General features: G+C 35.5%; 1 protein-coding gene across 1 annotated transcript in view; it reads left to right on the top strand.

Annotated features, from left to right (window-relative positions):
• The window catches only part of THOC2 (THO complex subunit 2), a 56,120-nt gene that overhangs the window by 25,311 nt on the left and 15,822 nt on the right, over window positions 1–14,987 (top strand). Inside the window, exons 13-25 of the mRNA XM_050901535.1 lie at window positions 1,425–1,466; window positions 2,746–2,876; window positions 2,964–3,065; window positions 4,325–4,409; window positions 5,445–5,538; window positions 6,025–6,105; window positions 6,387–6,483; window positions 8,304–8,421; window positions 9,205–9,384; window positions 10,032–10,196; window positions 10,896–11,171; window positions 11,618–11,759; window positions 14,268–14,425. Coding sequence (XP_050757492.1) covers window positions 1,425–1,466; window positions 2,746–2,876; window positions 2,964–3,065; window positions 4,325–4,409; window positions 5,445–5,538; window positions 6,025–6,105; window positions 6,387–6,483; window positions 8,304–8,421; window positions 9,205–9,384; window positions 10,032–10,196; window positions 10,896–11,171; window positions 11,618–11,759; window positions 14,268–14,425 — 1,671 coding nt within the window. The remainder of the gene's footprint in view (window positions 1–1,424; window positions 1,467–2,745; window positions 2,877–2,963; window positions 3,066–4,324; window positions 4,410–5,444; window positions 5,539–6,024; window positions 6,106–6,386; window positions 6,484–8,303; window positions 8,422–9,204; window positions 9,385–10,031; window positions 10,197–10,895; window positions 11,172–11,617; window positions 11,760–14,267; window positions 14,426–14,987) is intronic.

The raw sequence follows: 14,987 nt of genomic DNA, 5'->3' as shown, positions 1-14,987 counted from the left end.
CAACTAACAAATATAGGAATGTTCAAAATTTATGTACCACCTGAGGGGACGCTTTCATTTCCAGCTGTACTTGATGATGCAGAGCTAAGAACACAGATAATTCTTGAGATTGAAGATCTTTTTGTCTAACTTAATAGATCTTGGCAAGAGAATTTGCTCTTATCAGGTTCTAAGATGCAATGATAGGGTGACAGAAGCTACACTATGTTTGGGTTCCAAGTAGTCTTTGTAATAAAATCATGGTAACTTCAAGCATTTCTATCTTCCCCTACTTCCATATCTTTGTAGGAGGTATGATTTCTCAGCATCTTCTCATCCAGAATGATAAGATTTCCCAATGGTTAATACTCTTGCTTTGTAGCATGCTTATTTCTTGCTGGCCTGTGAGAAGATTGATATTTGAGTGATACGCTATGTTGCATTGACAATGCAGTTAATTTGGAAATTATAATTTCAAAGGAGTAGTTCATTTTACTGCTGTCAGGAGGCTATTAGGACTGCTTTGTAATGAAGTTCAAGTACTGAAGGCTTGTGAGAAAGCTGTTGTTTCTTTGTGGATACGTACAGTAAAATGGAGATCACTTGGTTATAGGAATCGCTTGTGCAGTTTTACTGTAAATATATGAATATAATAGTTCAATGTTTCTGACAAGAATGAGCAACATTTTAGCTATTTGCTCTAGGTTGGAACTGTGAAGAAATTCGTCAGTGACAGAGTGGTTAAGGTAACATAGGGAAAGTTATTTTTAATGCACTGTTGCCATCAGCATGTTCTAGTTATGAAACTACATTTAACACACAGTAGAAATACTTATAACTGGAGGTGATTGGACTGGAAGTTAACCCATACAGTAGTTTAAAAGTTAGACTACTAACATTGCACTGCAGCTTTCATGCTCAAGTGTACCTTTAAAATAATTGTGCACTTACTGGTGTGATAGCTTAATATGCTTTTCATGGTGAGTGGAAGAAGAAGAGAGAAAAGAATTTAATAATGAAGACTAAAAACTTAAGAGGGTATTATTGTGAGAGAAAGATGGGGAAAATAGTCTATGGCTGTTGATAATTGGGTTGGAAGTCCTGGGTTTTTTTTTAGGTAGAAGGTGAATGCGTAGGGCATTTTTTTTTTTCCCTCTCTCCGGTAAGAAAATTCAGTAGTTCATACATAATAGTAAGTTTCCTTGATATTTTAGTTATTACCTTTTTTTTGAACAGAAGCATACAAAGCCCCTGTATATGTAAGCAATGCATTTCATCTGTGCATTTGAATTTCTGTTCAAAAATATTTTAATGCTGACAGATTTGGAAAACTAAACATTTACTAGGCATGTGGCCCTTCAGGTCTTTGCTTTTGCTGAGGTAACCTTATTCTGAAACTGTAACTGTTAATTATGCTACAATTAACATGGTTGTCTTTGTTACAGTTTCAGTCTGATGGAAGCAAACAAGAAGATAAAGAGAAAATGGTGAGTTTATTTTGGAGGAAGGTGGTTTTATGCTTGATTGTAATTCAGACTAAGTGTTTAATAACTGTACAACTCTTCTTTCTCTTTATGCTTTAACAGATGTACATTATAGACTTGTCTTGATTTTTATAGGCAAGTTTGAGCCAGTCACAGGGGTGGTTTTTTGTCTTCCTTTCCTTTTTTTTTTTTCTCTCTCTCCTGCATTCCTGAAACCTAATCTTGTTCTTCTAGTCCAGTGCATTCTGCTTATTTCCTCAGAATCAGCTGGAGTACCTCCAGCTATTTATTCTATAAATACACTTTCCATGGTGGCATCTCGTATCTTAAAGAATTCACTGGGGAAGAGCATAAAGAAAAAGAGAAATTAGAAGTAGGGGAGGGGTTTAATAGTACAATGGCTAATTTTTCTTTATTGGCTAACTTATTTCTTTCTAAATTTTCTAGTTTATTGAATTATCAAGATTAGTCACAATGAAACCCAAGTGTCCAGTTGAGATCTAACTTATAAAAAGAGGTTGCTTTTTTTTTAATTGACAAGCAAGTTTTCAATACGAAGTTTGTGCAGTTTTCATTATTACTTTCATGATTACTTATTACTCCTGTTTCTCACTTGTCATGATTTCCTGACTTCCTGAATCATTGCAGAGAAAAATAGTCTCTTCTAGGTTTTGGGTTTGTTGGGGGTTTTATTTGTTTGTTTTTTGTTTGGTTTTTTTTTTGCTGCTATGGTTATTCTAACAGAGCTCCATGGGAAAGAGAAATGTTTAAGAAAGGGGGAGGATAGGATACTGAAAACATGGAAATTGGTACTGTGCCTTGGGAACATGTATAATGGCTTCAGGTTTTAATCTGGAATTTTGAAAATGGAAGTGGCAAGGAATACCTTAATACATTGAAAGCAGTTGTCAAAATCTATTTTCTCCTGTTGCACTTCGTGCAAGTCCACAGGATATCCATTTTTAAATTATTTATTTGATTTGAAAATATGAGTGCAACTTGCTGAAAACTTCGGCAGCTTTGCTCAAGTATCTTATAGGCAAATAAAATATTGACAGTATATATGGTCTGTAAATTATCTAATAAAATATTTATGATGGGAGATATTTTGAAGTCTTTTTTAGAATTTTTTTGTTTTGTTTAGGAAGTCTTAATCTTGTGGCAAACTTGTATTTTATCAGTCTGCTAAGATGTGCAATTCGTGCATATCTGCACAGCATGCGTAGCATTGCTTCTGATGTATGTACTTGATATTACCTCGAGTTTTTTGTCTTTATCTCAGGAGATACTGTTTAGCTGTTTGTTGAGTATTACCGATCAAGTCTTACTTCCATCACTTTCTTTGATGGACTGCAATGCATGCATGTCTGAAGAGTTATGGGGAATGTTCAAAACTTTTCCATACCAGTACCGGTGAGTAGAATAATTTGTTTCCATTCTTTGGAAGTGGTCTCTTGAATTGTCAGTACTAAAAATAGTTTTCCTTTATAATCTTTCAAGGTACCGTCTTTATGGGCAATGGAAGAACGAAACATACAATAGTCACCCACTTCTAGTGAAAGTTAAAGCTCAAACCATAGACCGAGCCAAATATATCATGAAGTAAGTTGTCTAATTCCATAAATAATTATCAACTGTGATACAATGTATTGCATGTCACCAACTGAAGAAAGAAAACTTGACGTACATTCCCTTTCTAATGACTTAGTAATTTCACTGATAATCCTTGTGCATGAAGTATTTAATGTACTGTGATTTAAAAACTGTCAAATAAGTAAGGATACAGACAAATTTGTTACCAACAAGGGTATTTCACCTGTGAAAAATGTCCCATTAAATTATTTAAAGCCTTTTCCATGGGTATGCTGTTGTTTGATAAATTGCTTTGCTTATGGAAATGTCAGAGTGCAACATACTTTCTCTAGGTATGGAGACTTCTTAATCTGAAGAGTCTCAAAAACCTTGTCACCGTTTCTGTAGGTTTGAAAGTAGGGCAGTAAGTTGAATTGAATGGAATGATTCATTCTCATCTTCAAGCAGGCTCACAACAATTTCAGATTTACCTCAGATTTAATGTCTCTGACATCATTGTCAGAGATTTGGGTTCTCCATTTGTTGTTGCCAAAAGCAAATGCTATGGTTTTATAATGTGGATAATTAGAACCTTTCTACATAGGCAAGACAGAATAGTTGTTAATGGGTAAAAGACTTTGGACTTGGAGCTGTGAAAGCTAGAAACAGTGATTTTGATTCTCTTCTGACTTGCTGCATAGCTAGCATAGACTGTAAAACTTTACATCCCTTCTCTTGTACAGTGGATTTCAATTGTGCAGATGAGCCACAGTGCTGTCAGTTGTTGAGATTGTTATGTGTACAATTTACTTTCGTGTATCGACTTCAGGTTTCATGTTAAGCTCATACCTTCTGTAGGGAATGCTGTGGGAGTGTAACACAATGAAATTAATACCGTTTTTCAATTAACAGAATGCAACAAATGCAAAATGACTGATCTGTGGCTAAATTAAATTTGCAGGAGAGATTAACAGCATCACATGCTATTTTTATATGTGGTATAGGTCCCACTGACAACTTCCAAATGCAAAGTGCTCAAAGTTGAAACTAGAATGCAGTCCGTAGTAATATAGGGACAAGTGGTTGTTTGTACTCTCTGCATGTTATAGGATTATAAATGTCAGATTCCCAGAGGAGTAATATTTCTATGCTTACATTTCTCAAAAACACATCTGCTAGTGAGAATTTAATCTCTGCGACTAATAAAGGTGTTTCTTCACTAGAACTAACCTGTTGTTTTAGTATTCTTTTAGCGTGTCTATTGCAATAAAGTATGTTCTCTTTCACAGGCGTTTAACTAAGGAAAATGTGAAACCTTCTGGAAGACAAATTGGGAAGCTCAGCCACAGCAATCCTACGATTTTATTTGATTACGTATGTAGTTATATGTATTTGAATACTATTTCATCCTAACAATAGATATTAAAGTATAGGAAGGGACCTGCTGTCTTAGTGAGAGGGCAGTTCTAATTTCATTATTTTTTACTTTTGATGCAAATTTTAAAATATGGTAATTTGCTAGTAGTGCACAGGTCTGAGATATTAGATATGACAGTAGCTCTTGAACAACCACAACTGCACAGAAAATTACATCCACTTATTTATAGGAGTAAAGTATTTAATTTGAGATAGCTGAGGTGAGTCTCAGAGGTACAGGGATGTCTGATCAGGTTATGCAGAATGCAAATTCAGGTTAGCTTGCTCTGGGCAGTTGTATATGTGTGTGATGAAGATACATCAGGGTCATTTAGAAGAAAACATAAAGCTTTGAAGTCTGAAATACACCTACGAAGTCGAGGAGGATTTTTAAGATTACTTGGTGCTACAGAATGCTTGAGAGGTATAAAAGTATGTTGATGGACCTCCACCTTATTCAGTAATGTGACTTGTGATTGTTGATCTACCAGTTTTTAGATTTTACTTGAAGAAATTAATACTGCAATACACACACACACGCGTGCACCAGGTACCAAAGAGAACATTCTAAAATTTGATTAATACAGTTTACTTATATTCTTTCATGACCTAAGTTCATTTTTTTTTTTTTTTAATTATTATAAGTAGCAACAGAAGCTCTTACTGCTAGGGTTTAGGATTCTTAAGAAATCTTAGAAAAAAGAGAGTGAAATGTTTTCGCGATTTTTATTTTCTGATAATTGAAAAGAAAAATAATTACACAGAATTGTTGTTACATGTTAGAAACATGTTTCACTGATATCTCTAAGGTACTAGATAAATTAATGAGACTAGCTATTACTTTGAAAGTGGTTTAGGACCTTCTGAAAAATTAATTTCAAAGGCTGTTTTGTGTAGGTTTTAAAGATGAGCATTGTTTAACACTTTTGATTTATGATGTGAAAGATAAAGAATACTGTTCCTGTTCAGCTGAATGTCTTTTGTAACTTTCAGATTTTATCACAAATACAAAAATATGATAACTTAATAACTCCGGTTGTTGATTCACTGAAATACCTCACTTCGCTGAACTACGATGTCTTGGCATGTATCCTTTTATGTAAATCAATATGTCTAGTTACCGATAAAGTTGCAATTGTAGCCAGATTAAATGTGTTGTCTGTGAGTAAATATTGTCTTCTATTGTTTTCTATTCTTGCAGCTTTTTGCTGGAAATTTTAGTGAAGTTTGCAAATACCTTTGCACTCTTAGTGGGTTACAGAACCCTCTCCATTCTTTCACATTATGAAAATTAGACTTTATTTTTAAGGTTTTTTTATGACTTCCACTCTGTTCTTGAAGGCATGGTGATCCTGTAAATAGTGAGGTAAATAATTGCTTTTTAATTTACCGTTTCTTTCATGGTTTGGGGTTTTTTTATGCCGTAACTGTGTTAGTGGGTCCCCTATATCATGCTTGCTATACTTGCATGTCAAGTTCATATATTACAAATTGTGGAGCTGGAAAAACAGGTCTGTGTAACGTTTTGTTTTTACAAACTGAAGAAAAAATATTCTCTTTAACTCCACTAAAGACTGTATCATTGAAGCTCTGGCAAACCCTGAGAAGGAGAGAATGAAGCATGATGACACTACAATCTCGAGCTGGCTGCAGAGTTAGTATTCTTGTTTTATTTATTACATTAATGTTTAAAATACTTCACCTTCCCTATGATCTACAATACTGTTGATCATTATGATCAATATTTCACTTGGATCTACCAGCTAATTTTTTAAACAAAACTGAGAGCTGGCAAGTTTAATCAATAGGAAAATATTTTTTTCTTTGTATTACAAAAATACATATATTGCTAACATTCCACAGGTACTTCATTAATGCTTACTTAACAATTAGTATCTTACGAGATGCAGTCACAGCTGTTTCTCCTTGCTTTAGGTTTGGCTAGCTTTTGTGGTGCAGTTTTCCGAAAATACCCAATTGAACTTGCTGGTCTACTTCAATATGTAGCCAACCAACTGAAAGCTGGGAAAAGGCAAGTCTTGCACAAATGATCTTTCTAAACTCAATGTTTATAATGTATTATTTGGGTGTTTGCTGTTACATGGGCGCTTGATGTAGTAGTTACTCTACTAGTGGTAAAACTCCATTCATAATACCAGGAAGGTTAAGAAATTGAAATAGCAGAACAAATAATGTCCTCTTTAGTACCTTATTTTTCCTCTAATTGTATAGCTGTGACGTATTATTTTTTGAAGTACTGATTTTTCATCTGTAACTTACTTTAATACAGTTTTTTTAACAACTAACCAGACGGGAAAAAACCCTGCTGGTCTGTAATATTGTCATATAAATTATTGTACGTTTTTTAAAAAATACGTATCCATGATATGAAAGAGTGCGACTGCTACATTTTTAGTTTTTTCTTTCTCATAATGTCTTCTCTGCAGGGATGGCTCTTAACATTGTAATATTATTTTAAATACTTTGTCCAATTTATTTAATGGCAGTTGAATTGCTTCTTGATACACCAATGTTAATCGTAATTCAATTTTTTTTAAACAAGGTTTGCAATTTGAATCTTCCTTTTCCTTTTGTCCTTCCATCTTCATCACTTAGTATTATTGTTTCATTTATTTAATTTTAAAGTGTTATTTTTGTCACACAGGTGAGTATCAACTTTGTGTTATGAAACCCCATATGCTTACTGAAAGACAGCTTACCAGTGGAGATAACGCAGCATGTTATTTTAGGGTGTTTATGTTGAGAAATCTAGGTTTTTTCCCTTCCCTGCAATGTAGACACTCAGTCTCATGTGCTCCCCTCTCCCCAATTTGTTTTGTATTCTGATGATGGTACAATCACATTGAGCTACAGAGGAAAGGTAAGTAATGTTTCTTGGTTTTGCCCAGAATTAAGTATTAAGACTTTAAATGTTTTGAAGAAAAAAAAAATTATTTTTAACATTCAGTTTAGTATTTGGGATCGTAGAAATAAAATGGATTTACCACTATGATCAGTTCCATAGACCTGGAATATTCAAGTATTTGAATCGGAGTATATGCTGGTGTTGCATAGTTACTAGACAGAAAACATACTTATGGTTGGAAAAGCAAACAAAAATATAAACAATATAAATTATTTAATTATAAAACTTTGTTTTGGAGGGCATGGGTCAACACTTTATAATTAGATCACACAAATTTCAGAAGTTACTGGAAAATATTGCTGATTTGAATGATCATGATACAATTTACTGTACTTCTATTGAGGAAAAGTCATTGCCCTTATTGAATTCAGAGCAGGAAGTAAAGCCTAGTCTCTGGACGGGATTATTGGAGTGTTTGGATATTCTGCGTTTTAAGTAAAAAATGTTTTCCGTGTTCCAAATAACCTTTCCAGACTAATTTTGCAAGTAAATTTCTAAGGCTGTGTACTATTCTAGAAATGTTTAATAACATTTTAAATATTCCATGTTCATGAAATAACTGTATAGATACAGTTTGAAGCATGTGAAACAACAGAAGGGAGCAGTAAACTTTGAGTAATTTGTTGATACTTATAAGTTAATGGCACCACACTCACTATTATTTTCAAAAACAATGATATTGTTCTGAAGGGGTTCTGAAATCCAGCTGTTGAATGCCTGCATTGCTTTCAATTACTAACTTTTTACTTACAATAAAGAAATCCTTGTGCACTCAGTATACTAGTTTCTTCTTCAAAAAAGAATTAAAATGTTATTTGTTTTAACGTGCATCATAGTGTTGCTTTGTACTGTGTATTGAATGTAATAGCTTCCATTTCTTAAACAAATTTTCTTGTTTTTACTCCACTTTTCTGTTTTCTGTGCAGCTTTGATTTGCTTATTTTAAAAGAGGTAGTCCAGAAAATGGCAGGGATAGAAATTACAGAAGAAATGACAATGGAACAATTGGAAGCCATGACTGGTGGAGAACAACTAAAAGCTGAGGTGTGTTCGTGTTAAATTAAATTTATAATAGCTATTGCTTATTAATGGTGGTTCTAAAGACTCTGATTCATGAACTCCGGCAGCATAGCTGAGAAAGGTGTTACTGCTTTCATCAGAGAGCTTCCCGCTCCATTGAGCTTACAAGCCTTGCAGACAGGCAGCCAAGACAATGTATACATGAGCCTTAGTTGTTGTGCTTCACAGCATCTCATATTAACAAAGGCAGCCTTCATTATCCAGTGTTATATGACAGACCTGTGAATTATAGCAGCCAGTGAGCTTGTACATTGTGCAGTCCTGCTGTTTTAGCCCTGCTCTGGGGGTAGCAGCTCCCTGTCGAATGGAGTAACATCTTGAACCATTTTAACAGCTAAAACTATTGCAGCCTTGGCATGAAAGACCTAGTTGAGTCTGACCTAGACTCAACTCTCTAGGGAGTTGAATAGCTATAATTGGAACTAAAATCTGAAATTCCTGTATTGAACAGAGAAGTGACTTTGAGCAGATCACAGCAGACCTAGGTCTAAAATGCAGTGTCGTGATGCCTGAGCTGAAATGTCACTCTTTGTTCACTGTGTAAAAGACCAATAGCATGCAATACTAGTTAGTTTCTGATTCATATATACATACATTGCAGTACAGGATCCAGAGAGAGAGTTTTATTGAGGGACAGGAAACTGTATTGATGTTAATTCATTAGTATTTCTGCAGTCAGAAGCACATATGGTTTCCATTTGTGATGCACTGTTTCCAGACTTTGGTAACTTTTTCTGTACTATGCAGGGTGGATACTTTGGCCAAATCAGGAATACAAAAAAATCTTCTCAGAGATTGAAAGATGCATTATTGGACCATGATCTTGCCCTTCCACTGTGCCTGCTTATGGCTCAACAGAGAAACGGTGTGATCTTTCAAGAGGGAGGGGAAAAACATCTGAAGCTGGTGGGAAAACTGTATGATCAGGTAAGTAAAAACACTTTCATGTATAAGAACCCCTCCTTTTCGTTGGTAATTTCTAGTGTATCAGCGCAATATATAAAAATTCAGCACATAAATAAGAATTCAGCACAATAAATACAAATATATAAGAATTTTCAAAATTATTTGCAGTGATCTCATTAAAATATATGGGTGTATTAAATATATGTTATATTGACAAGTGACTTCTGAGTGAAAGATTAAAACGTCCTTTGTCATAAAAAGTTAAGTTCTTGTTTCTTAAGTCGTCTGTTAGGTTTTTCTGACCTTACTTTGTTAGACGAACTTTCTTTCTCTTTTTTTAAAGCAGCAGCCTGAATTCTTTTGCTGCCTTAGGCAGTAGGAACTAGTTTCATTTCATTCTGGTAGAACAGAATGCTTGTACAGTTCTGCTGGCTTTTGTAAGGCGCACTTTTTTTTTTTTTTTTTTGTTCAGGTAGAGTTGAGTCAGCATTGAGTGACAGAAGTATGTGGCATGAAAAATTTAGCATCTCTTCCCCCATGAAAAAATTCTTGCTGTGCTATGTGTTGTTAACTTTTTTAAAATTAAAAAAAAGCTTTCAAGCTCTCTTTAACTTCACTTTTTAACAAAATAATACTGCGTGCTAATTTTCTGTATCTTTCACATGTAGTGCCATGACACCCTGGTACAATTTGGTGGGTTTTTAGCATCCAATCTAAGCACAGAGGATTACATTAAGCGAGTGCCTTCTATTGACGTTCTCTGTAATGAGTTTCACACACCTCACGATGCTGCATTTTTCCTCTCAAGACCCATGTATGCGCACCATATTTCAGTAAGTAGAACTCTTCTGTGTGCCTGCTGTTAGTGCTGCTATGTTACATTTTATCAATGTACGTGTTAGGTTCCGGCTAAAGTTTAAGTTTGCCAAATAAAACTTGCAGGAGCTTTATGAGTAGAGGTAGAAAGAGAAGCTGTGGGCTGGAACAGGTTATCCTTAGCTTCATAGAAAATGTGGCCCATCTGTCAGTTGCATGAAAGCTGACACAAGTTGTAGCTAGTGAAGTCATCTCTTCTGATGATTTGGGTGATCAGCAGGAGTTCTCTCCCTCCCCGTTCCCCCAAATGTGTAAGTTCTTCTGCAGGTGTTTTAGATCGATTTTCTTGCTGTGGAGGAAAATGTTGCAGCTGCCAAAAGGTGTGGTATATCAGGAAGTGTCAGAAATAAATTTATTTCTGCATCTAAAATGTTAAATATCAAGAGCAATTTGTACTTGGTGTAGTATAATGTGTTTACTATAACAACAGGTAGCAGCATCAGTGAAGAAAGATAAATCCATCCAATACGGATGAATACTAAAAGTTCTGTACAGTGTTCTTCAGTGCTTTATGTACATAAGTGACATCTCATGTGTGTAAATGTTTGTGACATATAAAGGTTTTTGAGAAAAGTTAAATTATATTGTAAAAGTTAAATTATATGTTTGTGTACAAAGATTATAAACTTTTCTTTTTTCATTTTTTTTATCTGCAGTCAAAGTATGATGAACTAAAAAAAGCTGAGAAGGGAAATAAACAGCAGCACAAAGTTCACAAATACATTACATCGTGTGAGCTGGTGATGGCTCCTGTTCATGATGCTGTAATTTCTCTGCACCTTCCCAAAGTTTGGGATGACATCAGTCCTCAGTTTTATGCTACATTCTGGTCTTTGACAATGTATGACCTTGCTGTCCCACATAGTAGCTATGACAGAGAAGTCAATAAACTTAAAGTCCAGATGAAAGCCATAGATGACAATCAGGAAATGGTATGTTTATGTAATTTTATGGTCCAGTTTAAACTTTCGAACCTTGAAAGACTTTTTTTTTTTTTGTGAAATCTTATATTAAGGTCGTTTAGATCTGGGAGGTTTTGTCACCTGATTCATCCATTCTGATTTGTCACATTCACATAATTTGGATTGACTCTTCCTTTAATTCCCGCGTTAAAAGTACCAGTGACTTCACTAAATGAAAATTACTGGAAAATCTGTGTTTCAGAAGGCAATCTTTGACACCTGTATCTGTGGTATAGCTGTTCACTTTTGTCTTGACTTTAGTCAGCCAGTGTTCATAAAATCAGTTGATTACTAGAGCAGAACATTATTTAGTGAAGTAGCTTTTCAGGTATTCTTTAGCATTATCAGGAATTTAATTGCTCTATCTATAGCAAGTGTTAGTATAATACTAAGTGAGTTGCATTGACCTTTTATAGCCTCCAAATAAAAAGAAAAAAGAAAAAGAACGTTGCACAGCTCTTCAGGACAAGCTCCTTGAAGAGGAGAAGAAGCAGTTGGAGCATGTGCAGAGGGTTCTACAGAGACTGAAACTAGAGAAGGATAACTGGCTTCTGGCAAGTAAGTGTGTGTAGGGGAACCACTCTGGATGTTTTTGTAGTCATCACAGTCCCCAGAACTAAAAGTTCAGCTTGCACTAATACTCTTAATGTTCATTTTAAAATTTGATCTCTTTATATGTTGGGGTCTGTTAGCAAGGTAGACTTTTAATTATAACGTAGTGTGTCTTTGCTGCAAATGCTGAGTTGTTGGTTTTCAGGGAGATGTTTTGTTTGTTTCTTGCAATGTCAAGACCTTTTAAATATTGCACTAATTTAGAAAATAAATAAGAGATTGACCAATTCAGTGGAAAGTTGTAATTGCAAGGTGACTTGCACTAATTTACTGCAGTTAGAATGCTGCTAAGTTAGGATAATTGCTACATTGCAAGAAATAGGCATGTAAACTCTCAATGAGTGGTTTGAGTTAACTTACCTTGTTTGAGTCCTGTGATTAGGAGCAATATGCCAGTATTTGGGCGGTAACATAAACCCTGTTCTAATGACAAGGTAAGTATTGTGCCAGCCTAACAGCACCACAAAACGAAACAGCATGCAAATGTTTCATATGGCAGATATGCAGGAGGCAGAACAAACTTTTTTCTCTGACAAAGCCTCTGTGATGTTTCATATTGATTGTAAACTCTACTAGTTTGGTTAATCTGAAATGTTTTTCTCTGGTCAGTTTTCTTCTCTGGAAGAACTTTCAGTTTGTAACTGGAAGTAGTTGTTCATCTGTCCCAAGGAGCCTAGCATAATCCAGTGGAAAAGCGTTTTGTTGTCCAACTCATGTAAGATACACCCAACTGATTTAATGAAGAAACATTGACAGTTAAATTAAGAAAGGTTATTCCCTATAAATATTTAATGTACTGGTACGGACAGCTAATTAGCTACATGAAATTACTGGTTGAAAAATTACTACCTGACTGAAGCTTGGTCTAGAGCTGAGTGATAAATTTGTCTGCTTAAGGAAGCACCCAAAAGCATGGATAAAATTGTTTGTGTAGATATGGTCTGTATATAAACATGTACTCTTAATAATACAGGCATTTGTGGGGTACGAGGAATAGCTTATTGTTGGCTCTTGAGTGCTCAGGCTTCAGCTGCAAGAAGCTTCCCAGCATTGCATTCAGAGACAAACTTAACTTTTTCAGCAGTTTCCCCATTGAAAGAAATTATCTGTAATTGTGCTATATGAGGAAATTGAACAGCACATCCACTGTAGTAGTATGGTTATTTTTAAAAATTATTAATATTTAATTTTTTTTTTTAAAAGACTGGCTTCTTGCGTAGATACTTTTGATAGAGTGGTTATATCATTAAGAGTAGGTTAATTTTTGGCAGAATAAGTAGACTGGTAGTTTTAACAATCAGAAACTAGCTATTCTGACTGGCTGCTTAGTTGCTTTACTTTTACACTTTTGAAGTAAAACTCACACACTTGATTGTTCTGTGAGCTGTGATTCTCTTGGTTTATTTTTTTTAAAGTGTTAAAGGCTTGTTATAAACTTTGAGGAGTAGATACTAAAATTAAATAAAATCAACATAAAATTTTTAGTTAAGTAAAAGCTGGTAGTCCTTTCTTGAACAAGCTTTATTCCATGAGCATCACAGAATCGAAGCAGGTAAATCCTGGGTCTTATGACTTGTACCCTGCAGCCCGTGCAGGATTCCCAGTGCAAAAACACCAGTTGCCCTTGTGAGGCTCATGACTGTTGTTCCTCTGAAGGCATCCATTTGCAGTCTTCAGTTCTGTGCTTTCATCCATGTTTATTTTCTTCCTACCTTCCTTTTGTGCTGTACATCCCTCCCAGCTTGTTTTTGTGTTCCTTGTTAACTTCCCATGGGCAAGAGCTGCCATGGGACCAGTTTGGGTATGTGTTTGGCTGTTGTGTTCACCAGTCAGTGGTTGGTCAAACAGAATGGGTAACTGTTGAGCATACAGTGCAGTCTCTTACTCAGTGGTAGAATGAAACTTTCACAAAATGTGTGTGTGTTGGGATGGTGGTTTACTGAAGACTGTTCCTCTATTTAAATTCCTATAATTGTTTGGTTGATTGGAAAAATGATTGTTAAGGGATCGTATATAGACAGCATATTCTTCCATTTCTAAGGAAATAGAGCTGAAAGTCAGCCCCATCTAGAAAGGAGAAAACAAGTGTTCTAGAGAAATAGCAGATGGTGTTCATTTTGCTAATGTGCAGAAGTTGAGCTGTTGGAGAAGTTTACCAAAGTTTTTTCTGAGCCTGCTTTTTCCCCCATTGTGTAACAGAAGAATTTTCCCAATAAGAAATAAAGATTTGCTACAACTACCCTTCTACCCTCCCCCCCATCCTCAAACAGTTAAGCTTATTTTGACCTTTTCTGAGCAGTGCCGAAGATATGTCTGGAGTACAAGCGGCCTAATGTACAAACTTGAGAATGTGGATGTGTGATACTGAACTTCTTGGGAAGAGAGTAGTTAAGTGTTAACCCACTAACTTTCTTTCTTTCTTCCTTTTTTCTCTCAACTTCTTTGTTTTTGAAGAGTCTACCAAGAATGAGACTATCACAAAATTTTTGCAGTTATGTATATTTCCTCGATGCATTTTTTCGGCAATCGATGCAGTTTATTGCGCTCACTTTGTAGAACTGGTGCATCAGCAGAAAACACCCAACTTCTCCACACTTCTTTGCTATGACAGAGTAAGTAGCTAGAACTGTGTGTGTGTATGTACTTAATTACTGTTATGAGCATGCAAAACTAGTATCCCCCTGCCTCCCAAAAGAGGTAAACAAAATCATTACCTATGTTTAATTCAAGAATCTGTGACAATCAAAAGTTCCCTTTTGTACTTCAGATTCTACAAACCAAGTTTTCCTAGAGCTTCAGGGGTTATTTTCAAGAAATTTTGTTTTTGATTCATCCCAATGAGACTAGAGTTTCAAAGCAAAGTGATTAGCAGTCCTAGGAGTTGCGTTCAGGTTTTGCAGCCTTCCAGTGGTCTGCATTTCTATGGCCTCATCTAACCCTCCCATTTTAGCTGTGTGTGCCCTGCTGCTGTAGTATCGACTTTCTTATACTTGCCTCCCACAAGCAGCATCCTTAGGACCCTTCTGACCCTGGCGAATGGTACTACAGACAGTGGACTAGTTTGCGTCACTGCTGAGACGTGGGAAGAGATGCCCATGGTGACATGGGGAGTACTTTTGATAGTAGCAGCAGCCTGACTTTCTGGGTCAAACAGGGCAGTTGCAGGAGGCATTT

The sequence above is a fragment of the Gymnogyps californianus genome, chromosome 9, assembly GCF_018139145.2.
Source record: "Gymnogyps californianus isolate 813 chromosome 9, ASM1813914v2, whole genome shotgun sequence".
In the NCBI taxonomy this organism is placed as follows: Eukaryota; Metazoa; Chordata; class Aves; order Accipitriformes; family Cathartidae; genus Gymnogyps; species Gymnogyps californianus.
Note: the sequence above shows the minus strand (reverse complement) of the source record. Positions and strands in the feature narration are given on the sequence as shown.